Source organism: Heterodontus francisci, chromosome 3, assembly GCF_036365525.1.
Source record: "Heterodontus francisci isolate sHetFra1 chromosome 3, sHetFra1.hap1, whole genome shotgun sequence".
Lineage (NCBI taxonomy): Eukaryota > Metazoa > Chordata > Chondrichthyes > Heterodontiformes > Heterodontidae > Heterodontus > Heterodontus francisci.
The window spans coordinates 169,954,667-169,981,629 of NC_090373.1; the positions used below are offsets into that span (position 1 = coordinate 169,954,667).

Here is a 26,963-nt window from a genome sequence, read left to right on the forward strand (position 1 = left end):
GTGCAATATGACGTTCACACATTCTGTCCGTACCTTTTATTTTCTGGTAACAATCAGCCTCATCACTAACCTGCACTCCTACCTTCTCCTTTTAACTTTGACTTCCTATTTTTCCATGCAACTGAACCCTCCCCCCCACTATTTAGTTTAAAGCCCCATCTACAGCCCTAGTTATGTGATTCACCATGACTCTGGTCCCAGCATGGTTCAGGTGGAGTCTGTCCCATCGGAACAGCTCCCTCCTTCCCCAGTACTGGTGCCAATGTCCCATGAATTTGGGCCTATTTCTCCCACACCAATCTTTGAGCCACGCATTTACCTCTTTAATCTTATTGATCCTTTGCCAATTAGCTCGTGGCTCAGGTAGTAATCTGGACATTATTACCTTTTTGGTTCTGCTTTTTAATTTAGCTCCAAGCTGCTCATATTTCCTCAGCAGAACCTCTATCCTCGTTCTACCTATATTGTTGGTACCTACGTGGACCACGACAACTGGATCTTTCCCCTCCCACTCCAAGTTCTTCTGCAGCCCAGATGAGATATCCGGAACCCTGGCACCAGGTAGGCAACACAGCCTTCGGGACTCTCGATCCTGGCCACAGAGAACAGTGTCTATGCCCCTAACTATACTATCCCCGATTACGACTACATTTCTCTTTTCTCCCCCCACTTAAATGGCTCCCTGTACCATGCTGCTATGGTCAGTTTGCTCATCCTCCCTACAGTCCCTGTTCTCGTCCACACAGAGCAAGAATCTCGAACCTTTTGGACAAGGACAAGGGCTGAGGCTCCTGCAACACTACCTGCTGGATCCATCTACCTGCCTCACTCGTAGTCACACCCTCATGTCCCTGACCACTGGCCGAATTCAAGGTAGTTAATCTAAGGGTGTGACTGTCTCCTGCAACACAGCGTCCAGGTAACTCTCCCCCTCCCTGATGTGTCCGAAGCTCGGACTCCAGCTCATCAACTCTGAGCCGGAGTTCCTCGAGCAGCCAACACTTGCTACAGATGTGGTCACGAGGAACCGCAATGGGGTCCACCAGCTCCCACATCATGCAGGTACAACACATTGCCTGGCCCTGCATCTCTATTTTATTTAATTAGATTTTAATTTGTTTTTTAAATTTCCGACTGGTCTTTAGTTTTTAATCTGTAAAATATTTCTCCTATTCACTTTTAATCTGTAATCAATTTATAATAGGTAATTCAAATTAACAGTTACTTACCAACCAATGAACTTACGGTTTTCCTGTGATGTCACTTTTTTTTTCACTCTGTTTTTACTCCCTTAAAATACCCAAAAATTAGATTATTTGCATTAGGAACCTTGATTCCCTAAAAAAAAAACACTATTAAAAAATATAGGCACTTGGGCCATTCCATACATGGGATCTCAGGATGAATCCATAAATGGATCTATATCTTAAATGGTTCTATATCAAGAGAGCTAGACTACAAAGGGGTAGAAATTGTGCTTCAGCTATTAAAAGCCCTGGTTCGACCACACCTGAAGTATTGTGAGCAGTTCAGAAGGATATAGTGGTCTTGGAGGGAGTGCGGCATAGATATACTCGAATGATTCCTGGACTCCAAGTGATATTAAATAAACTAGGGTTATATTGCCTGGAATTTAGAAGGTTAAGGGGTGATTTGATTGAAGTTGTCAAGCTATTAAGGGGAACAAACAGGGTATACAGGGAGAAATTATTTTCGCTGATTGGGGAGTCTAGGATGAGGGGGCATAGTCGAAAAATTAGAGCCAGGCTTTTCAGGAGTGAAATTCGGAAACACTTCTTCAAGCAAAGGGTGGTAAAAATTTGGAAAACTATTCCACAAATGGCAGTTGATGCTAGGTCAATTGTTAAATTAAAACTAACAGTGATGGATTTTTGTTAACCAAAGATATTAAGGGATATGAGTAAAGGCTGACAAGTGGAATTAGGTCACAGATCAGCCACAATCTCATTGAATGGCGCAACAGGTTTGAGGGGCTAAATGGCCTGTTCCTCTGAGCCAGTGGTCTGATCAAGATGCTGGGAACAGACCTGTGAGCTTATTCTTCAGGCTGTGTGTTTTGCTGTTTAGGAAGTGATCAAATGCTCATCCATAGGAATGAAAATACAGACTGCAACGAAAGGGAATAATGTCCAACGAGAAGTTGCAATGACCTTCTGGAGTGCTGAAGGCAGACGGTAGATGATAACTGTATAATGATTAACCAGCCATACTTTAAAAAAAAAAGTTGGAAAGTTTTTTTTCCAAAACTATTTGGTTGTGTGAACAAAATGGTGCGGAAATCTTTAGAAGACCATACAGGCATTATTCACAGGTCTAAGTGTTGAGAAGGTGAGGGATGTGCCATCCGACTTTGACTTGGCTACACGTTCCCAGACCTATCCTATTAACTTTGCTTTCTGTTCCCTCAACGGTATGACAAGAATAAAAATAGGGTTTATTGTGAGATGCCTGTATGTTTTCAATAATGCCACAATCATTCAAACAGTATTCAATTGTTGGTTTTTACAAAAAAAAATCCTTTTTTGAGCACCACCGAATGGCTTAAGTTTTACAAAAAGAGCTAATTGCTATGATCCTTAGAAATAAATATCACCATCTGAAAATTGCAGGCTAACATTACAGGTAGACACCCTTTGCCAGAACACAATTTGTTGGAAAATCTGTTCAATAGTTGATCTTGTCTGTTCAGATTGGCACCTGTCACTAAAGCCAAGGGACCTTGGGGACCAGAACACTATTTTCCTTCAAGATCCTTGCTTCTTTCAGGTCTCTTTCAAAAACCTAAAACACAAACCTGTTCTTCCCTCTCTCTTCAAATACTAAATGATCTGCCATGTATTTGTAGCATTTTCTGTGTTTTATTGATACAAGTAAAAGAGGAGGCGATGAAATACTGTTTGGGTTGTTATGGTTCTTAGGTTGCTGGGGCATTGGTAGTGCCGTCTATGGCAAAGTAACTGGTCAGAGTTGAGACATGTTATATTGTCTCAGTAGAATTATGCCCTGTACCTTTGCTTGCTTATTTTAGGTGGTCAGAGCTTTCTTGCTAGATGTTTTACTTGCATTTTTTTTCCACCTCCGTTATACAAAGAACAGTACAGCGCAGGAACAGGCCATTCGGCCCTCCAAGTCTGCGCCGATCTTGATGCCTGCCTAAACTAAAACCTTCTGCACTTCCGGGGTCCGTATCCCTCTATTCCCATCCTATTCATGTATTTGTCAAGATGCCTCTTAAACGTCGCTATCGTACCTGCTTCCACCGCCTCCCCCGGCAGCAAGTTCCAGGCACTCACCACCCTCTGTGTAAAGAACTTGCCTCGCATATCCCCTCTAAACTTTGCCCCTCGCACCTTAAACCTATGCTCCCTAGTAACTGACTCTTCCATCCTGGGAAAAAGCTTCTGACTATCCACTCTGTCCATGCCGCTCATAACTTTGTAAATCTCTATCATGTCGCCCCTCCACCTCCGTCGTTCCAGTGAAAACAATCCGAGTTTATCCAACCTCTCCTCATAGCTAATGCCCTCCAGACCAGGCAACATCCTGGTAAACCTCTTCTGTACCCTCTCCAAAGCCTCCACGTCGTTCTGGTAGTGTGGCGACCAGAATAGCACGCAGTATTCTAAGTGTGGCCTAACTAAAGTTCTGTACAGCTGCAGCATGACTTGCCAATTTTTATACTCTATGCCCCGACTGATGAAGGCAAGCATGCCGAATGCCTTCTTGACTACCTTATCCACCTGCGTTGCCACTTTCAGTGACCTGTGGACCTGTACGCCCAGATCTCTCTGCCTGTCATTACTCCTAAGGGTTCTGCCATTTACTGTATACTTCCCACCTGCATTAGACCTTCCAAAATGCATTACCTCACATTTGTCCGGATTAAACTCCATCTGCCATTTCTCCGCCCAAGTCTCCAACCGATCTATATCCTGCTGTATCCTCTAACAATCCTCATCACTATCCACAACTCCAGCAACCTTTGTGTCGTCCGCACCCTTACTAATCAGACCAGCTACATTTTCCTCCAAATCATTTATATATACTACAAACAGCAAAGGTCCCAGCACTGATCTCTGTGGAACACCACTAGTCACATCCCTCCATTCAGAAAAGCACCCTTCCACTGTTAACCTCTGTCTTCTGTGACTGAGCCAGTTCTGTATCCATCTTGCCAGCTCACCTCTGATCCCGTGTGACTTCACCTTTTTGTACCAGTCTGCCATGAGGGACCTTGTCAAAGGCTTTACTAAAGTCCAAATAGATAACATCCGCTGCCCTTCCTTCATCAATCATCTTCGTCACTTCCTCAAAAAACTCAATCAAATTAGTGAGACACGACCTCCCCTCCACAAAACCATGCTGCCTCTCGTTAATAAGTTTGTTTGTTTCCAAATGGGAGTAAATCCTGACCCGAAGAATCCTCTCTAATAGTTTCCCTACCACTGACGTAAGGCTCACTGGCCTATAATTTCCTGGATTATCCTTGCTACCCTTCTTAAACAAAGGAACAACATTGGCTATTCTCCAGTCCTCTGGGACCTCACCTGTAGCCAATGAGGATGCAAAGATTTCTGTCAAGGCCCCAGCAATTTCTTCCCTTGCCTCCCTCAGTATTCTAGGGTAGATCCCATCAGGCCCTGGGGACTTATCTACCTTAATGCTTTGCAAGACACCCAACGCCTCCTCCTTTTTGATAATGAGATGACTGAGACTATCTACACTCCCTTCCCTAAGCTCATCATCCACCAAGTCCTTCTCTTTGGTGAATACTGATGCAAAGTACTTATTTAGTACCTCGCCCATTTCCTCTGGCTCCACACATAGATTCCCTCCTCTGTCCTTGAGTGGGCCAACCCGTTCCCTGGTTACCCTTTTGCTCTTTACATACGTATAAAAAGCCTTGGGATTTTCCTTAATCCTGTTTGCCAATGACTTTTCATGACCCCTTTTAGCCCTCCTGACTCCTTGCTTAAGTTCCTTCCTACTGTCTTTATATTCCTCAAGGGATTCATCTGTTTATTTATTTATTTTATTTATTTAGAGATACAGCACTGAAACAGGTCCTTCGGCCCACCAAGTCTGTGCCGACCATCAACCACCCATTTATACTAATCCTACATTAATCCCATTACCCTCTCACATCTCCACCTTCCCTCAATTTCCCTACCACCTACCTATACTAGGGGCAATTTATAATGGCCAATTTACCTATCAACCTGCAAGTCTTTGGCTGTGGGAGGAAACCGGAGCATCTGGTGAAAACCCACGCAGTCACAGGGAGAATTTGCAAACTCCGCACAGGCAGTACCCAGAATGTGATGGTGCAAGTTGTAGTTGGGCCTGTTGGAAAGGATTACGTTGGATGGTCTGAATAAGCTTCCTTCATTCCATGCATGCTTGTATTGTAAATTTAATCAAACTGTCTTGTTGAGAAGTCACATGAAGCATTTTGGGGTAGGGGGGTGGTGGTGAGCTTCAGTGGGCAGAATTGTTTTCATTTTTGAGAGAATTTTTTTTTGAACAGTAACTTCAGTATGTTGTTCAGCATATCTTCATACCTGCATGATTTAGAGAATTGGGGTGACAGTGTTGTAACCTTGCCTTCAGCTCGTGGTGTCTGTGAGCACAGTTCCCTGCTGGGTATATGGGATTGTGCAATTGCCATTCTTCTCTGGTCGGCTCTTCCACTGCACTCTAGATTGTAACACAATATTGTATGACGAGCAATACACAATTAATTTCTCCAGTTATATAAATGAGCAAATATCCTATGAGAGGGAGAGAAAACAACTATCCAGGTGGGAGAATATTATTCAGATTAGCTGATGGAAACAAAGTTGCTCTATTGTTGGTTAGTTTGGACCAGCAGCTTGTATAATGCTTTTTCCCACTGGGCATTATTTTCCCTTGTCAATATTGAATCTCCAACAACTTAAGAACAGGGTGGGGGGGGTGCACTTTGGGCAGCTGGGCTGGGGTGTGTAATTACCACATTCATGGAATAACTAGAGTTCTAATATACATTTCTCAAGAGGAGAATTAACCTGTGGCAATTTTGCTTATTTTTCCTCCTTGAAATTTTGTAAAACCAGATCAGAGGTCTGCTTTCAAGATGTCTCATTTCTATCTTTTTTTTATACTAGGGCCTCACTGTTTTATTGTGCCTGTTCGAGATCATGCAGGCAACATGCACCCAGGAGTCACTGTGATTGACATGATGCACAAAGAGGGTGAGTTGTCTAAAGGTTTTTGAGAGGTCCGGGCTAATTAATGGCCCATAATTTGCTGTCAAAATGACAGCTAAGAGAGCTCGCTGTTTTTTGTGCACAAATGCTGCAGCAGCTTCAGGTAAGGGGCAGATGTGCGGTTTAACTCAAATCTAAAAGTTGCTCTCTGAGATGTGCTGCTCCGCCATTAGCTTCCCGAAAGCAGCATCTCACTGTCTGGCTCACCATTGAAATTCACTAGGTGGCGTGTTGTTGCTCTATGTGTGCAGTAGATATGAACCAAACTCGCCACAGAAAATTAGAGCTGGTCTGAAGTGACACAAGGAACCTGTTTTGGAGTCATTTCAGGTCTGCTTAAATTTAGTTAAGACTAAATTGGCTGTTGGAGATTCACTTTTTTTAATTCTTTAATGGGATGTGGGCATCGCTGGCAAGGCCAGCATTTGTTGCTCATCCCTAATTGCCCTTGACAACTGAATGGCTTGTTAGGCCATTTCAGAAGGCAGTTAAGAGTCAATCACATTGCTGTGGGTCTGGATTTACATGTCGGCCAGACCAGGTAAAGACGGCAGATTTCCTTCCCTGGAGGACATTAGTGAACCAGATGGATTTTTACAACAATCAGTGATAGAGTCATGTACCATTACTGAGACTAGCTTTCAATTCCAGATTTTTATTAATTAACTGAATTTAAATTCCACCAGCTGCCATGGTGGGATTTGAACCTGTGTCCCGGGGCATTAGCCAAAGCCTCTGGATGACTAGTTCAGTGACATTACCACCTTGCCACCATCTTCTTTTACTGATGTGTTAAGTGTTAATTACTGCCAGTTAACCTCTCTGGCACCAAAAATGGACCATTATAACACAGGAATACAAGACATAGGAGCAGAAGTAGACCATATGACCCATTGAACCTGCTCTGCCATTCAGTACAATCATGGCTGATCTTGGGCCTCAATTCCACTTTCCTGACCACTCCCCATATCCCTTGATTCCCTGTGAGACCAAAAATCTATCTATCCCAGCCTTAAATGTATTCAATGATGGAGCATCCACAACCTCCGGGGTAGAGAATTCCAAAGACTCACAACCCTTTGAGTGAAGTAATTTCTCCTCATCTCGGTCCTGAATGATTGACCCCTTATCCTGAGACTGTGTCCCCGTGTTCTAGATTTCCCAACCAGCGAAAACAATCTCTCTGTTCCTACCCTATCAAGCACTTTCAAGTCTCAATTATATCACTGCTCATTCTTCTAAACTCCCGAGAATATAGGCCCAATTTACTCAGCCTCTCATCATAGGGCAACCCCCTCACCCCAGAGACCAAGTTGGTAAATCTTCACTGCAGTGCCTCCAGTGCAAGTATATCCTTTCTTAAATGTGGAGACCAAAACTGCACACAGTATTCCAGGCGCGATCTCACCAAAGCCTTGAACAATTTTTTAGATTTTTTTAGATTTTTAGATTTACAGCACTGAAACAGGCCCTTCGGCCCACCGAGTCTGTGCCGACCATTAACCACCCATTTATACTAATCCTACACTAATCCCATATTCCTACCACATCCTCACCTGTTTCTATATTCCCCAACCACCTACCTATACTAGGGGCAATTTATAATGGCCAATTAACCTATCAACCTGCAAGTCTTTTGGCATGTGGGAGGAAACTGAGCACCCGGAGGAAACCCACGCAGACACAGGGAGAACTTGCAAACTCCACAGAGGCAGTGCCCAGAATTGAACCCAGGTCGCTGGAGCTGTGAGGCTGCGGTGCTAACCACTGTGCCACCCTAGTAATTCTAGTAATGCTTCTTTATTCCTGTACTCCAATCCCCTTGCAATAAAGGCCAATATGCCATTTGCCTTCCTAATAGCCTGCTGCACCTGCATGTTAACTTTGTGCGTTCCTTGTACGAGTACCCCCAAGTCTCTCTGAACATCAACACCTACCAGTTTCACACCTTTTAAAAAATATTCTGCTTTTCAATTTTTACAACCGAAGTGAACAACTTCACACTTCCCTACATTATACTCCATTTGACATCATGTTGCCCACTCACCTAACCTGTCTATATCTCTCGGCACCCTCTTTATATCCTCCCCACAGCTTACCTTTCCACCGAGCTTTGTATCATCAGCAAACTTAGATACATTACTCTCTGTCTCTTCATCCAAGTCATTAATATAGAATATAAATAGAGCACGCAGAGGAGATTTACCAGAATAGTTCCAGGGATGGAGGATTTTAGTTACAACGTTAGGTTGCAAAAGTTGGGTTTGTTCTCCTTAGAACGAAAGAGATTGAGGGGAAATTAAATGGACGTATACAAGATTATGACAGGCTTAGATAAGTTAGACAAGGAAAAATTGTTCCCATTAACAAATGATACAAGGACTAGGGGACACAGATTGAAAGTTTTGAGCAAAAGATGCAGGGGGAATATGAGGAAGCACTTTTTTTTTACGCAGCTGATGGTAATGACCTGGAACCCGCTGCCCACAAGGGTGGTTGAAGCAGATCAATGACTTCGAGAGGAATTTGGAGGTCACCTGAGAAAAGTAGACTTGCAGGGCTTTGGGGATCGAGCCGAGGAATGGGACTGATTGCATAGCTCCATGGAGAGCCGGACTGGACTCGATGGGCCAATTTGGCTGCCTTCTGTGCCCCATATAACTCCATGCCCTGATGACAAAGACAGTACGGAGGGGCTTTAGTACAGAATTTTCATTGATCACCAGTAGCACTGCTTCATGACTGGTGGAAAGCAAGATTCATATGAACCCCAAGTCAGTCTTTCATTTGAGTGCAGTGTTAGTAGAGCGATCCATTTACTTACAAGACTACTCACCAATGTTTTGTATTCGACCACGATCGTGAGCAGCAACCTGTGCATGGACAATTCTCGCACATAAAGTAACTAAATCCATGTTTTTTTTTTAAAAAAAGGTCTTGTACTTCATTTTTTTCCTTTTTCCATTTCCCTTCCGTTCTTTAATCCGAACTCTGCTGGAATCCCAGAGATATAGGCCTTGTATTGACGTCCACAGACATGCAGAGCCACTGATTTGCTGAGCCGGGAGGGCGTAAGTGGTGCCCAGTCAGTTTTAGCATAAGGCCAAAACTTGTGTGGAGCCCTGAGAGACAAACTCTGCATTTTATGGTTGGCTGTAGAATGGCCAATAGCTTGAATGGCCATACCCTCCTTTGCAGTTGCTTTTTTTTTGGAAGATCTTTAATTTTAGATTAAATTAATTTGGTAAGGTCACAAACTAGTTTACAACTGATCAATTATTAGGATTTCCAAGCTGCAATGCAACATTAATCTGTTTTTTTAAAATCTTGTTTCCTCCCCTCCCCCACCCACCCACCCTCAGGTCTAAATGGGGTTGATAATGGAATTCTAGTATTTGACAACGTTCGCATTCCAAAAGAAAATCTTCTCGACAGGTTTGTGTTTCTTCCATTTTTTTTCTCTCAAAAAGTAGATTTTATGTGGCAGCAATTTTTCAGTGTTCAGAAAAGAAAATTTCAAGTAGATAATTGAAGTACAAGGAAGGTTGGGGGGCAAGTACTACCTGTGTGAAGTAAACAACTGTCTTTATGCCTCTCTCAAACTATCCATTTGGAGAAATAATATTTATACTATATTTTCTGCCTTGTGTATTCCCACCAAGTAGTACTGTAGGTTATGTGGATTGAAGTTGTAAAGAACAACACCTTTCACAAGCTCAGGATGTTCCAAAGCACTCTACATCCAATGAAGCTTTTTTTAAAAAAAGTGTATTCACTGTTATACTGTAGGAAACATCCTAGGCTGTCCGAAACATATTGGTGTTCTTGGCAGCTGTAATTGCCTCACCACTCTTTGCTATCTTTGCTTCTAAAATTGATATGTACAAAATATTAATGTTTCAGTCTTTTAAAAAGTTTAAATGTCTACTTCAGTAACTAACTACTCTCTATAACTTCGGACATAATGGTGTCCAAGCGTTGCGTGACCACCGCCTCCATCCCCCTCAACAGTATGCCGCTCCCTCCCACAATTGCTTCTTCTTTTCGCTGCTCCCTCCCATGCCCGTCTGCTTGCCACTCCATTCTGCTGTTCTCTCCCACTTGCTCCCCATCTCGCCGTTTCTCTGGGTGGTGAGATTGGGTATGAGTGGTGAGTGGGGGAGCGAGTGGTGAGCAGGCAGGTGGGGGAACAGAATGGCGAGATGGAGCAATGAACAATTGGGATCGGTGGGAGGGAACGGAGAACAGATGGGTGTGGGAGGGGCCGGCGATCGCGGAAGGGAGCGGGTTACTATTAGGGGGAGTGGAGGTGGCGATCGCAGCCTTTGGGGGGTGAGGGGGCTTGGGTTCAATTTGCTTTTTGTGTCAAATTGAGCGGCGCCACCTTTATTACTGGCAGCTGCCTGAGATGTTGCAGCCAGTGACATTTCAGTCGGTGAGGCTGGATCTGGGCATGTGCCAGTACTGTGCCACCTGGTTGTTCTGTCAGCAGATGCAGCCTTAGAATTATGCCCAAAGGGCCAGCCAACCAGACACACAGTTGAGGGACAAGAGTATCTGGAATTGTTTACCTTGTGTCAGCTATGGCTCAGTTTGTAGCACTCGTGGCTCTGAGTCAGAAGGTTGTGGATTCAATAAAAGCAAAATACTGCTGGAAATCTGAAATAAAAACAGAAAGTGCTGGAAATACTCAGCATGTCCGGCAGCATCTGTGGAGAGAGAAGCAGAGTTAACATTTCAGGTCAGTGACCTTTCATCAGGACTGGCAAAGGTTAGAAAAGAATTAGGTTTTAAGCAAGTGAAGGTGGTGGGGGGGGGGAAGGTGGGGAAGAGATCAAAAGGGGAGGTGTGTGATCAGGCAGAGGGCAGGAGAGATTAAATAACAAAGCTATCCTGGGACAAAGGCAACGTGTTTGTTAATGTTTGTGGTGAAAGACAAAGTATTAGTCCAGAGAGAGTGTTAATAGTGGAATAATGAGCAGCTCTACATGAAAAACAGGCACATGGTTAAAAAATAAAATAAAAAATATAATATTTTAAAAAGGCTCTGAAGTTATTGAACTCGGTGCTCAGACTGCAAGACTCTAGAGCGCCTAATTGAAAGATCAGGTGCTGCTCCTCGAGCTTGCGTCGCTGTTCACTGGAACACTGGAGCAGGCCAAAGACAGAAATGTTGGCATGAGAGTTGGAGGGTGGGGGTGGTTGCGGGCATTGAAATGTGTCCGGAAGCTCGGGGTCATGCTTTCGGACAAAGCGGAGGTGTTCTGCAAAGCGGTCACCCAGTCTGCGTTTGGTCTCCCCAATGTAGAGGAGACCACATTGTGAGCAGTGAATACAGTATACTACATTGAAGGAAGTACAAGTAAATCGCTGCTTCACCTGGAAGGAGTGTTTGGGGATTTGGATGGTGAGGAGAGAGGAGGTAAAAGGGCAGGTATTACACTTCCTGCGATTGCATGTGTAGGTGCCGTGGGAAGGGGATGAGGTGTCGGGGGTGATGGAGGAGTGGACCAGGGTGTCACGGAGGGAACGATCCCCAGGGAATGCTGACAGGGGAGGGGGAAGGGAAGATTTGTTTGGTGGTGGCATAACGCTGGAGGTGGCGGAAATGGTGGAGGATGGTCCTTTGGATGTGGAATGGAATGTGGGATGGAAAGTGAAGACAAAGGGAACCCTGTCGTGGTTCTGGGAGGGAGGGAAAGGGGTGAGGGTTGAAGTGCGGGAAATGGGTTGGACATGGTTCAGGGCCTACGGGGGTTGGGGGTGGGAGGTGGTGGAGTCTTCAGTTGAGGAAAAGGGAAGACATATCAGGAGCGCTGTTGTGGAATGTTGCATCATCAGAACAGATGCGTTGGAGACGGAGAAACTGGGAGAATGGAGTGGAGTCCTTACAGGAAACGGTGTGAGGAAGTGTAGTCAAGATAGCCGTGGGAGTCGGTGGGCTTATAATACATATTAGTAGACAGCCTATCCCCAGAGATGGAGACAGAGAAGTCGAGGAAGGGAAGGGAAGTGTTGGAAATAGACCATGTAAAGGTGAGAGAAGGGAGGAAATTGGAAGCAAAGTTCATGAAGTTTTCCAGTTCGGGGCGAGAGCAGGAAACGGCACCGATACAGTCATCAATGTACCGGAAAAAGAGGTGATGGAGGGGGCCTGAGTAGGACTGGAACAAGGAATGTTTGACATACCCCACAAAAAAACAGGCATAACTAGGACCCATGCGGGTACCTATAACAACACCTTTTATTTGAAGGAAGAGAGTGGGGTTGAAGAACTTGTTCAATGTGAGAACAAGTTCAGTCCGTGGAGGTTGTGAATTCAAGTCCAGAGATTTGAACGCAAAATCTACTTCAGTGCAGTACTGAGGGAGTCTTAGGCAGTTGGATGTTTTGTTTTGCAGTTGAGACATTAAACTGAGGCGCCGTCTGTCCTCTCTCGTGCACGTAAAATATCCCATGTTGCTATTTTGAAGAAGAGCGGTGGAGTTCTCTCGTATCCTGGTTGATATCCCTCAATCAACATCACTGAAGTAGATATCTGGTGAAAGCCACGTTTTTCTTTCCTTAGAGCAGGGAAGGCTAAGGGCAGATTTAATAGATTTAAAATGATGAGGGGTTTTGGCAGAGTAAATAAGGAGAAACTATTTCCACTGCTGGAGGGTCGGTAACTACTGGAATCAGATGTAAGATAATTGACAAAAGAATCAGAAGGGAGATGAGATTTTTTTGTACAGTGTGTTATGATCTGGAATGCACTGCTTGAAAGGGTGGAAATAGATTCAAAAGTAACTTTCAAAAGGAAATTGGATAGATACTTTAAAATATTTTAAGGATCTGAGGGAGCTGGAGGTGAGTTGGATTGATTGGATAGCTTTACAAAGAGCTGGCACAGGCATAATAGGCTGAATGGCCTCCTTCTGTGCTGCATGATTCTATATCTGTTCCCTGCCTAAGTGCTTATTAAAAGTAATAGAACGGGAAAGGAACCCAGTGAAGTCATTGACTAGTCAGTATAAGTTCATGAGCAATGAGAAATAGATGTAAGGAAAGCAAATAGGGCTGTGGCAAGTATTACTGGGAGTAAAATACAAAACTCGTGCACAGTCTTTTTATGGTCCCCATACTTAATGATGGATAATGAGGTTTTAGAGAGGGTTCAGAGGATGGGAGCAAGGGTGATACCTGAACTCCATTCTCTTCACTTTGAGTATTGGCCTAGATCTTTGGGGTTATTCACTTTGGAGAAATATGAGTTTTGGGAGAGACAAACCTGAAGTTCTAACAGTTGAGAAAGTATTCAATGTAGTAAATTTGGGTCAGATATTTGAAATGGATAATCCCAGTCAGATTGGAGGACAGGTGCACAAAATACATCAGCAAAGTGCTGGGTAGATGACGGGAAGTATTTCTTTTCTCAGAGGCTTATCACCCTCTGAGAAAAGGTTACTAATGTGTTTGGCAAGTTTTGGAATGCTGAAGGCATTTAGGAAGGTACTGGTACCCGCATGGGTCCCAGTTATGCCTGTCTTTTTGTGGGATATGTCGAGCATTCTTTGTTCCAGTCCTACTCAGGCCCCCTCCCCCAACTCTTTTTCCGGTACATTGATGACTGTATCGGTGCCGTTTCCTGCTCCCGCCCTGAACTAGAAAACTTTATCAACTTTGCTTCCAATTTCCACCCTTCTCTCACCTTTACATGGTCCATCTCTGACACTTCCCTTCCCTTCCTCGACTTCTCTGTCTCCATCTCTGGGGATAGGTTGTCTACCAATATCCATTATAAGCCCACCGACTCCCACAGCTACCTTGACTACACTTCTTCACACCCTACCTCCTGTAAGGACTCCATTCCATTCTCCCAGTTTCTCCGTCTCCGACGCATCTGCTCTGATGATGCTACCTTCCATGACGGTGCTTCTGATATGACCTCCTTTTTCCTCAACCGAGGATTTCCCCCCACTGTGGTTGACAGGGCCCTCAACCGTGTCCGACCCATTCCCTGCACCTCTACCCTCACCCCTTCCCCTCCCTCCCAGAACCGTGACAGGGTTCCCCTTGTCCTCACTTTTCATCCCACCAGCCTCCATATCCAAAGGATCATCCTCCGCCATTTTCGCCACCTCCAGCGTGATGCCACTACCAGTCGCATCTTCCCCTCCCTTCCCCTGTCAGCATTCCGAAGGGATCGTTCCCTCCGCGACACCCTGGTCCACTCCTCCATTACCCCCACCACCTCGTCCCCGTCCCAGGGCACCTTCCCCTGCAATCGCAGGAGGTGTAATACCTGCCCATTTGCCTCCTCCCTCCTCACTATCCCAGGCCCCAAACACTCCTTTCAGGTGAAGCAGCGATTTACTTGTACTTCTTTCAATGTAGTGTACTGTATTCGCTGCTCACAGTGTGGTCTCCTCTACATTGGGGAGACCAAGCGCAGACTGGGTGACCGCTTTGCGGAACATCTCCGCTCAGTCCGCAAGCAGGACCCTGAGCTTCCGGTTGCTTGCCATTTCAACACTCCCCCCTGCTCTCATGCTCACATCTCTGTCCTGGGATTGCTGCAGTGTTCCAGTGAACATCAACGCAAGCTCGAGGAACAGCATCTCATCTACCGATTAGGCACACTACAGCCTGCCAGACTGAACATTGAGTTCAATAATTTCAGAGCATGACAGCCCCCCATTTTACTTTCATTTTTAGTTATTTTTTCTTCCTTTTTTTACATTCTTTTTTACATTTTTTACAATCTTTTTTTGCATTTATTTCATTTCATCTTAGTTTGTTCAGTTTGCTTCCCACTGTTTTTTTCAGGTTTTTTTTTAGGTTTGCACTTGCTGCTGTTCAATATTCAGTGTATTCACACCTAATCTGTACTAATGCTTTGTCTTTCAACACACCATTAACATATTGTTTGCCTTTGCTCCGTGACCTTTTGGTCAGCTATGTGGCCTGGTCCAATCTGCACCTTCTCCTTTGTTATCTCTTGCCCCACCCCCACCTCACTTGCTTATAATCTGTGACTTTTCTAATATTTGTCAGTTCCGAAGAAGGGTCACTGACCCGAAACGTTAACTCTGCTTCTCTTTCTACAGATGCTGCCAGACCTGCTGAGTGGTTCCAGCATTTCTTGTTTTTGTTGTGTAGGAAGGTTTTAGGGTGGGGTGAGCTGGGAAAGTTTGGCATGTTGTTTATGTTTGCAAGTTTAGGTGACTAGTTTCCTGGAGTCTGCTTGATTACTTCTTGCAATCATGGAGGAATTTTCCTGGATTGTTCTTGAAATTGCAACAGGGGTTTTCTTTTTTGTTTTGTTTGCCATCTCCAGGATTGACTTATGGTAAAGTGGGACATCATCTACTGCAGAGGAGAGGCATCAGTGACCCCGATGGTCCCCTTTTCCCTTCATTTTCTATGTTCATGTATACCTGTGAATTACTGCTACACTTCTTTTAAAATATATATATAATCCATTGAGGGGTGTTACCTTGACATCTTGGAGTGTATGAATGAAATCTCTGCTCCATTTCTCGGGTGCCAAGTGCACATACCAAAATTGGAATAGAGAATGAGGTAGGGTGAGGGAAGTGTGGGTACTTAAGATCACAGGTGAGCAATGTGACATTGATGTTGAGAGATGCTGGGAGGGGAGGAGTTGGGAACTTGTGTCTGAATTTGTAATTTGCTTTGAACAGAGCCTTCAAGGCCCAGAGCCTTATGAGGCTTAATACATGTCCATGTACTCAAGATACGTTTTCTGATTTCTTCACACAGGTTTGGTTCTGTATCTGAGAATGGAGTTTATGAGTCGCCCATTGAAGACAAAGGTGCTAGGTTTAATGTTATGTTAGCAGCCCTTACACCAACAAGGATTGCCTTAATATTTCAGGCCTTGGGAGCCATGAAGGTAAATACATTTTCTGACAAGTTTGCCCCATCAGCAAAATAATATCGAAGAATACTAAAATAGTGCACAGTAGTGCACAGTGCTTCCTCTTATCAATGGTGCACTGTTTTCCGCCCTCCCCCCCCCACCACCCCCCCACCCCACCACCACTCCCAACCCTGTCAGCAGTGCATACTCTTCCCATGCTAACTGGCAGCCCAAAAGCTGATGCAGATCTATAAGTGAATTAAATGGTTTATGTTGTGATGCAGTCCCTCAGTCTAAACCCAAGGGTTCAAATACTCTACATTTCATGGTTGTCTTTGGAACTGCCCAGCTTGTACCTGATACTCAGTTTTATAGGATAAAGAAATGTCAAACCTGGTTACATGACTAACCCTGCTCACCGCCTCCCCATGCTCCAGTCGCCAGCCTGTCCTCCCAGTTGGTTGTTTCTCTTTGTTCCGTCTGCTGTGCTATTTCTCTGCACAGCTGGTTAATTTAAAACCCTTAAGTGAAAAAGTCTGGACATATGTGCAGACAATGCCAGGTGACCTCTGGGTTTTTATCATAGCACACAACAGTAGTCCAGAGTAAGACTCTCTCCAATTTACTCTCATCTCCCTTTGTATGAAAACAACTGATCCCCCTGCATGAACGAGATTAACACACCACACTTTGTAACTTTACCAATGAATCCTACTGTGCACCACATTTGAGGGTAGAAATGTGCATTCACGGGCTGAAACTGCATGGTAGGACCTTTGCCTTACTATGCGCAGCTATTCCCAATGGATCTTCTGATTAATTAATTCATTCCGTAATTAATTGTACATCGCAAGCTCCTTTTCACATTACAGGTTACCCCTGGGAGTGCATGGAGGCAGGTTTTCTCAGTGCTGCAGAAGAGATTTAAAGGACTGCTCTCTCTATGCTTACTGTTAAAACTATGCATTACGATGTAAAAGTGCAACTGTATCTGGTAGACTATTGAATAGGATAAAAACTGCACAAACAAGGAAGCCGATTGCACAGTTTTCCTACATTAAAGAGGGACAAATCACCAGGTTATACTTAAACATAAAACAAAATAGTAAAATACTTTATAGGCGTATCAATTAAAAAAGGAAGGCTGGAATGGGAATAAGGCCATTAAGGGATAGACAGGATAATACCACAGGTCAGGATAGAGAGATGACAGAAATATTAAATAATTGTTTTGCTCCAGTATTTACTAGGAGAAAGAAGAGGTGAACAATGACATTGAATGGTGAAATGAATAATGAGATAAGTGCATTTAAAATAAAAAGGGATGTATTAAATAAACTAATGAACCTCAAAGAGGGTAAAACCCCTGGTCCGGATGGATAGCATCCACGCATTTTAAAAGAATCTCGGGAAGAGATAGCAGAGGCTTTACCATATTTAATAATTCATTAGAAAAAGTGTAGTGCCAGAGGACTGATGGATAGCTAGCATAATACCTATATTTAAGAAGGGGATAGAACACGTCCAGGGAATTATGGACCAGTCAGCTCAACATCGGTGGTAGGAAAAATAATGGAATCCCTAAGAAAGGAGAGGATAGACAAACATCTAAAATCAAAAAATATAATAAATAGTCAGCATGGATTTCAAAAGGGAAATTATTGCTTGATCAACCTTATTGAATTTTTTGAGGTGGTAACAGAGAGAGTAGACATGGTGATGCAGTAGATGTAATTTATCTGAATTTTCAAAAGTCCTGCAATAAGGTGCTCTATAATAGACAAACAAATAAGATCAGAGAATGTGGAGTGAGGGAACAAGTGACAGAATAGATTGTTAGCTGGCTTTAAGCCAGAAAGCAGAGAATGTGAATAAAGAGTAGTCATTCAGAGTGGCTGAAGGTGGGTAGTGGTGTTCCTTAAGGATCAGTACTGGGACCACTGCTGTTCACAATTTACATTAACAATTTGGACTTCAGAATCAAAAACAATTTCTAAATTTGCGAACGGCACCAAATTGGGGACGGGGGTGGGGGGTGTGCTGTGTGGAAATAGTCAATACTGAGGAGGACTGCAACCAGTTACAGGAGGACATTAATAAACTTGCAGAGTGGAGGTCACTTATTAATTGGACTAAAGGGATCTTGGTGTGCAAATACTTCAATCACTAAAAGTTGCACCACGGGTTAGCGAGGCCACAAAAAAGCAAACCAAGCACTAGGCATTATTTCTAGAGGAATAGAATTGAAAAGTAGGAAAGTTATGCTGAACCTGTATCGAACTTTGGTTAGACCACACTTGGAGCACTGTGTGCAGTTCTGGTTGCCATATTAGAAAAAGGATATAAGAGGCACTGGAAAGGGTGGGAGAAGAGTAACAAGGATGATACTAGAAATGTGTGAGTATACATATCAGGAAAGGATAAACAGGCTGGGCCTTACTTACTTGGCAGGGGAGGAGTCTTGATCGGAAAGAAGGCTCTCCCAGGCAGGGGAGAGACCTTGACCCTGCAGCTTTTTGTGGGGGTGTTGGGGGGAGGGAGGTTTCAGTGCCGTTTTATGGCATTCTACCCCTTTGGGATTAGAGTTTTCTGCGGTTGTTGCTTTCTTGCTGGTTGGGTCTTCGTGCCTGTCCTGGGAATGCTTCAAGCAAAAACTGGCTGCAACCAATACCAGAGCTTCAGGCCAAGGGGTATGTTAGGGTGGCGGTGGAAAACAGCGAAGGAGGTGCACCAATGGACCAGACCTTCTTCATTAAGTGAGTCCTGTTTGAATGCTGCGAATTCGAAGCAGCGGTCATCTTCTGCCTGCAGGACTTGCGCAGCAGTGGCTACGTTGACGTGACGTTTGAGAATATGGCGAGATGCATGAAGTTCCTGAAGGTCTTCAAGGATGAGGAAACCAGGAACTGCTGTCAATCCACACGGCAGAGCAGCTGTTTATGCTGCTGTCGCGACAGAACTGGGTGGTGATCATCCGTCTCTACAACCCCCATATTCCTGTCGTGGATGTGCTCACTTTCCTCGCCAGGTATGTCGAGGTGGCACGAGCAGCATCGAGGTCAAGGACCTGTTCGGGATTTGGAACAGCAAACAGCAGGTCAAGGTGACCTTGAAATTGGATGCCGACGGAGCCGCTCTCCGCCCTCCCTCCAGCTTCGCTATTGGGGGAAATTGGGGCTGCTTGGTCTACACGGGGCAGCCCAGAGTTTGTCGTACTTGTGGCGAATCAGGTCATGTGGTGGCCAACTGCAACACAGCCGTCTGCAAGAACTGCGAGCAGGAAGGCCATCAGACTGCAAGCAGAGTAAGTGCTGCAATCTGTGTGGTGGGGCAGGCTACCTCTACAAGACTTGCCCCAAGCGCTGCCTCAGTTACACACAGGCAGTGAAAACCAAGGAGGAGCACAAGAAAGGAATGGTAAACGTGGCTGGTGCTGCGAAGGCAACCCTCCCTCCACCAAGCTCCCCCCAGCGAGGAAAATCTGTTTAAGGAAGACAAGGCGAAGAAAGATGAGGGAGCTGCAGCAAGCTGTCAAACACCAATCCTGTGCCTGGAGTCTCCTCCTCAGCAGACAGAATCAATGGCGAAGGAGCCAGGAGAGGGACAGGAGTGTGGAATACCGCACCTCAGCATCTACAGGTAAAAGTCATGATAGTGGTCTCTCGGGCCATCGATCTGGTCAGGGGGAAATGATTACCGTTCCTCTGTCCTGGAGATTCTGCTGGCAAACATGTTTAGTTTAGAGATACAGCACTGAAACAGGCCCTTTGGCCCACCAAGTCTGTGCCGACCATCAACCACCCATTTATACTAATCCCACACTAATCCCATATTCCTACCACATCCCCACCTGTCCCTATATTTCCCTACCACCTACCTATACTAGGGGAAATTTATAATGGCCAATTAACCTATCAACCTGCAAGTCTTTTGGCTGTGGGAGGAAACCGGAGCACCCGGAGGAAACCCACGCAGACACAGGGAGAACTTGCAAACTCCACACAGGCAGTACCCAGAATTGAACCCGGGTCGCTGGAGCTGTGAGGCTGCGGTGCTAACCACTGCGCCACTGTGCCGCCCGAGAGGGTTCATCATCCTCAAAGGGGTTCAGAGGGTGAGAGAGAGGAGGGAAATGTCCCGACTCCAGAAAAGTTTGCAGAATGTGCTCCTGCTGCAGTCGATGGGGGTCAAGGTCAAGGAGAATCTCCAAGATGCGGAGGCCTGCAAGATCATCTTCTGGTCCAGCATCCGCTCCATTGAGCAGGATGAGACGTCCTCACGTTTCTCCTTCCAAAAGGTACACAGAGAGAGCTATGTGATCAGCAGTCTGAAGGAAGAGGATAGCTCGGTAACGTCTTTGCAGTCTGACAAACTAGGGATCAGCAAATCCTTTTATGCCAGGCTGTACGACGTGAAGCCCACGGATAGCATGACTTTCCAGTCCTTCCTGTCATGTATCATGGAGGTCTTAGATGACAGTACACGGGAGAGTCTGGACAAACCGCTAACCCTGGACAAGATGACAAAGGTCGTCAGGTCCTTTGAAACGAGTAAAACTCCCGGAAAGGATGGCTTACTGGTCGAATTGTATTCGACTGGATTGGTTGAGACCTGCTGGAAGTGTACGAGAGTATGCTTCTGGGTGGCAGGATGTCAGAATCCATGAGGAAAGCCATCATCTCCCTCATCTACAAGCGAAGGAGAGGAAATAAGAAATTGATGGCCCATTTCACTGCTTAACGTGGTCTACAAAATTCTGTCTAAGGTCGTTGCCAGTTGGGTCAAGTCTGCTCTGGAGTTGGTGATTCACCCTGACCAGACCGGCACTGTACCCGGCAGGAAGACCTCTGATAGCCCCGTGCTACTCAGGGATACGATCGCCTATGTACAGGACAGCGGGGTGGACACCTGCCTTATCAACTTGGACCAGGAGAAGGCTTTTGACAGGATATCACACACCTACATGATGGATGTGCTTGCCAAAATGGGGTTTGGAGAGGGAATCCGCAATTGGATTCAGCTGCTCTACACACAAACATCAGTAGTGCAGTCTCAATCAATGGGTGGCAATTGGAAAGTTTTCTGATCAAATCTGGAGTCAGGCAGGGCTGTCCTCTCTCCCCTGTCTTCTTAGTTTGCTGTATTGAACCTTTTGCCGAGTCCATCAGGAAGGATATGGGCATAAGAGGGGTGACAATCCCAGGCAGTGGAGGCACTCAGTTCATAGCTCCCAGTAATGAACGACGTCACCGTCTTCTGCTCAGATCTGCTGTCCGTTCACAGGCAGATGAGCATCTGCGACCAGTTCAAACTGGCCTCGGGAGCCAAAGTAAATCGCAGCAAGAGCAAGGCCATGTTCTTTGGAAACTGGGCTGACCGATCCTTTTTCCCCTTCACCGTCAGGTCAGACTACCTGAAGGTGCTGGGGATATGGTTCAGAGGGGCTGAGGCGTGTGCCAAAAACCGGAAGGAGCAAGCAGCCATAGTGATACAGAAACTGGTCATGTGAGAGCGACGCTCCCTCTCCATTGCGGGTAAGAACCAGGTCATCAGGTGCGAGGTGCTCACGTTGTTACTGTACGTGGCGCAGGTCTGGCCCATACCTACTCCAGTGCCATGGCGGTCACCTGAGCCATCTTCTGCTTTAGCTGGAGATTGAAAATGGACCATGTCCTCAGGGACACAATGTCCAAACCTCTAGATAAAGGGGGAAAAACTTATCCAACATCGCCCTTATCCTGATGGCTACCTTTGTCTGTAGCTGCATCAAGCTGCGTGTAGAACCCCAGTATGTAAACACTAAGTGTCACTACATGCTGAGGTTCTATCTGTCCCTAGTGTTGTGAAGGATGGGTCTGGCCACATTGCCACAGAACGCTCCATTCAGTTGGACCATGCCATTAGTACCTATCCTTCGTGGAAAAGTTTGTGCACAAAAACACCTTTTATCACAAGTCCATCGGGCAGTGGTCTGCCCTTAATATCCTCAAGACCCTGTGGGAAAAGGAGACAGTGGATCCCGTTGGATGGTTCCCCGAGCAGACTGTCAAGCTCTGGCCTCATAGCCAGAACTTTCGAACAAGCACCAGAACATAGCCGGACTGGTGGTGAGAAGGTCCCTCCCCATCAGATCCTTCCTGCATGCCTGCTGTCTCACCGCCTCCGCATGCTGCCCTCATGGTCTCCACCTCCTTCTGGAATGTGCCTTTGCAAAACAAGTCTGGAAAGAGATGCAGTGATTTTTTTCGAGGTTCATCCTGAGCAGCTCCGTAATGCAGGACTCAGTGCTGTATGGGCTGTTCTCAGAGACGCACACTGAGATAAATAGCAACTACTGCTGGAGGACCATCAACTCGGTGAAAGACTCTCTTTGGTCTGCCCAAAACTTGCTTGTCTTCCATTGCAAAGCGCTGTCTGCAACCAAGTGTTACAGATTGACACATTCCAAGCTCCAGGACTACATGCTGAGGTACGCACTAAAGCTTGGGGTAGCCACCGCAAAGGCTTAATGGGGAAAGGCCACTGTGTAAGGTCCTCCCACCATAGTACACCAAGAGGCTGCAACCCATGTAAAGTCCTTTGGACTATATGTATCAGAATATTTTTGCTACGTAATGTAAATTTACATTGTATATAAAATGGAATGGCAAGGTCATGAGCCACCTCACATTTGGTATCTTTTAAAAAATTTATTCATTCATGGGATGTGGGTGTCGCTGGCTAGACCAGCATTTATTGCCCATCCCTAATTGCCCTGGTGAAGGTGGTGGTGAGCTGCCTTCTTGAACCGCTGTTAGGGAGTTCCAGGATTTTGACCCAGTGACAGTGAAGGAACAGCGATATAGTTCCAAGTCAGGATGGTGTGTGACTTGAAGGGGAACTTGCAGGTGGTGGTGTTTCCATGCATCTGTTGCCCTTGTCCTTCTAGGTGGTAGAGGTCGCGGGTTTGGAAGGTGCTGTCTAAGGAGCCTTGATGAGTTGCTGCAGTGGATCTTGTAGATGATACATACTGCTGCCACTGTACATCGGTATTGGAGGGGGTGATTGTTGAAGGTGGTGGATGGCGTGCCAGTCAAGCAGGCTACATTGTCCTAGATGGTGTCAAGCTTCTTGAGTGTTACTGGAGCTGCACCCATCCAGGCATGTGGAGAGTATTCCATCACACACCTAACTTGTGCCATCTAGATGATCAGTTGACAGGCTTTGGGGAGACAGGAGGTGAGCTACTCGCCACAGAATTCCTAGCCTCTGACCTACTATTGTAGCCACAGTATTTATGTGGCTACTCCAGTTCAGTTTCTGGTCAATGGCAGCCCCTAGGATGTTGATAGTGAGGGATTCAGCGATTGTAAAGCCATTGAATGTCAAGGGGAGATGGTTAGATTCTCTCTTGTTTGAGATGGTCATTGCCAGGCACTTACGTGGCACGAATGTTACTTGCCACTTATCAGCTCAAGCCTGAATGTTGTCCAGTTCTGGACATGGGCTACTTCAGTATAGAAAGAAACTGATTTTTTTTGCACTTTGTGTAATGTCCACTGTGAATTGTTTTGTAACGTACTTTTTTTAATACAAATTTTATGAATAATGTATATTTTTTGAAAAAAAGATAAACAGACTTTTCTCTTGAAAAAAGAAGGCTGAGGGTCGACTTAATAGAGGTCTTTAAAATTATGTCTGGCCAATGCCCAAGAGAAGTGGCAAATCTATTGAACTCCGATATGAGCGTCTTATTGTGCATATGTTTGTTTGGCAGCTCATTTTCAGTTTGAGATGCATTTTAACTTGCATACATGCTGGTAATTTTTGAGAAGTATTTCTCAGCCCGTTTTGTTCAAATAGAGTGGTCTCTGAAGTTATCAGAAGGAGATTGGTCAGGGAGATGTTGGTGCCGAAAGGAAAATTATCTCATCACGCTGTGCATTGTTGGTCTCGTTAACGTAACTGGATTTTTTTTATTCTTGAGGCTGTTTTATAGCCATCCACAAGAGGGTAGCAGAGTATTTGCATATAGGCTGGGTGCTTTTTGTATCCTTGCCTGAGGACTGATCAACTCTGTTTCAGTGATTAATTTTTTATGGAGAAAAGTAATTTTTCTATACTATTATAAGGGCATAAGAAATAAGACTAGGAGTAGGCCATTCAGCCCCTTGTGCCTGCTCTACCATTCAATAAGATCATAGCTGATCATTTACCTCAACTCCACTTTACTGCCCTATCCCATGTCCCATTATAGTGAATAGTTCAAGAACTATCCACTTCATGTCCCGTCACGTGGGATCAAGGGACATGGGGACAAAGCAGGAACAGGGTACTAAATTAGATGATCAGCCATGATCATTTTTGAATGGCGGAGCAGGCCTGAAGGGCTGAATGGCCTACTCCTGCTCCTATTTTCTATGTTTCTATGTCACACTTCTAATGCCGCGTGCTGTCTAATGCACGTTTCTGTGTCGGACTCTTCAATATCCAGAAACAAAGGCACTCATCCAAATGCACAAAGATACTCTGAAGGAACGTAAAACATCAGAACCATGATTTCTGCAGCCTCTTAATTGACTTTGCCCAAAAATAAAGTCAGTGTTTTGATCTCCTACCTGAATAGCAGTCAGAAGATATAATCGTGCAAAGGAAGAAAAAACATGAACAAACTTGCATTTATATTATGGTGCCTCTTCAAGTCTTCAGGATTTCTCAAAGCACTTCACAGCCAATGACTCATTGTTGCAGTTTGGAAACTGCTGATTGAATTCCCATGCTCAAGACTGCAAGTAGATCCTCCCTTCCCAGACCTCGCAAGAAAACAGGCTAAATTTGTATTAAATGTTGCAAGGTCAGGAGTCACCTTGGCTATCGAGAGGAACCCCCATTTGTCAAGACAAAGCCACCCTCACCCCCACCCTAAGCATGTGCAAGGATTTGTCTACAACAATTTGTCATCTCAGCAATGGAACTTCCAGTAGTCACTGCATGGCCATTTGTCCCCATCCCACGAATGTGTGGTAGTACCGCTTCTGTTGGTCTCCCAAGAAAATTCTCAGTGATGCTATTATGACCTGCTCCCTCTCAATCTCTCCAGTCTTTATCCAGCACTCTCCTATTCTTTCTGTTCCTTTCCAGTACCCTTATTCCCCTTTCCGTAGCAGTTTCCCATAAGGCAGTGGAACACTACAGTAAATGGGGGTGGGGGGTGGGTGGGGGGAGGGTGGTGGGTCTGTGAGGGAGGTTTGTGGAAACAAACAGAGAAGTAAAACAAATGAGTAAGAAAGTGGGGAAGAAATGAGAAAAGAGCCCAAGCAGTTTGCAGCCCAAAAGGAGGCCATTCTGTCCATCATGTCTGTTATGGCTCTCAGCTAAAACGTATCTAGAACTAATCCCACTGCTCTGCTCTCTTTCCGTGTCCCTGTATCTTCCACTGCTTCAAATGCATCAAGAAATTTCTCCTAACTTCTCTCCTCACTCTGTTAAGTTTAGTTTTAAACTAATGACATCTTTTCTCATTCCCCACCCAATCATATGCTCAAGCATAAAAGTCTAATGATAGAAAAGAATTTCCAATACTGAATTGTGGTGGAAAGGCAAATTGATGGAATAAAGTATGTTTCTTGTGTGGCCTATCTTTGTTTCCCACTCCCTGCTTCCCTCTGATGACATTCAGTGTAGAGTATTTTATACTCCCTCATCTAGTGCCCCTCCTATGTGCTACCCTGGTCATTGGGAAAATGCCAGAATCCATCAGTAAGAAAGTAGTAGCAGGACATTTAGAAAATCATAATGCAATCAGGTAGAGTCAACATGGTTTTCTGAAAGGAAAATCATGTTTAGAAAATTTATTGGAGTTCTTTGAGGATGTAACAATTAGGGTAGACAAAGAGAACCAGTAGATCTAGTGTACTTGTCTTTCCAAAAGGCATTCAGTAAGGTGTCACATAAAAGGTTACTGCACAAGATAAGAGCTCATAGTGTTGGGGGTGATATATTAGTTGGATAGAGCATTGGCTAACTAACAGGAAAAAGTCAGGATCAATGAGACATTTTCAGGTTGGTAAACTGTAACAAGTGGAGTGCCACAGAGATCAATGCTGGGGCCTCAAATGTTTACAATCTATATTAATGACTTGAATGAAGAGACCGAGTATATTGTAGCCAAATTTGCTGACGATACAAAGATAGGTAGGAAAGTAAGTTGTGAGGAGGACACAAAGTGTCTGCAAAGGGATATCGATAAAGGGCAAAAAATCAGCAGATGGAGTATAATGTGGGAAAATGTGAGGTTGTTTACTTTGGCAGGAAGAACAGAAAGGCAGAAAATTATTTTCTTGGAGAGAGACTACAGAATCCTGTGGTATAGAGGGATCTGGGTGTCCTTGTACATGAATCACAAAAAGTTAGCAGGCAGGCACAGCAAGTAATTAGTAAGGCAGATGGAATATTGGCCTTTGTTGCAAGGGGGATGGAACATAAAAGTAGGGAAGTCTTGCTACAACTGTACAGGGCTTTGGTGAGACCACACCGAGAGCACTGCGTACAGCTTTGATCTCCTTACTTAAGGAGAGCTATATTTGCATGAGAAGCAGTTCAGAGAAGGTTCAGTAGGCTGATTTCTGGGATGAAGGGGTTGTCTTGTAAGGAAAGGTTGATCAGTTTGGACTTATACTCTTGGAGTTTAGAAAATTGAGTGGTGATCTTATTGAAACCTGTAAGATTCTGAGGGGGCTTGACAGGGTCGATGCTGAAAGGATTTTCCCCTCACGGGGGAATCTAGAACTAGGGTTTTAAGACAAAGATGAGGAACAACTTCTCTCAGAGGGTCGTTAATCTTTGGAATC

At 44.9% G+C, this 26,963-nt stretch overlaps 1 protein-coding gene across 1 annotated transcript in view; it reads left to right on the forward strand.

The window, feature by feature from the left end:
* acoxl (acyl-CoA oxidase-like) overlaps positions 1-26,963 on the forward strand; it is a 437,923-nt gene that overhangs the window by 66,415 nt on the left and 344,545 nt on the right. The window contains exons 7-9 of the mRNA XM_068027531.1: positions 6,168-6,254; positions 9,632-9,704; positions 16,035-16,167. Of these exons, the coding sequence (XP_067883632.1) occupies positions 6,168-6,254; positions 9,632-9,704; positions 16,035-16,167 (293 nt within the window). The remainder of the gene's footprint in view (positions 1-6,167; positions 6,255-9,631; positions 9,705-16,034; positions 16,168-26,963) is intronic.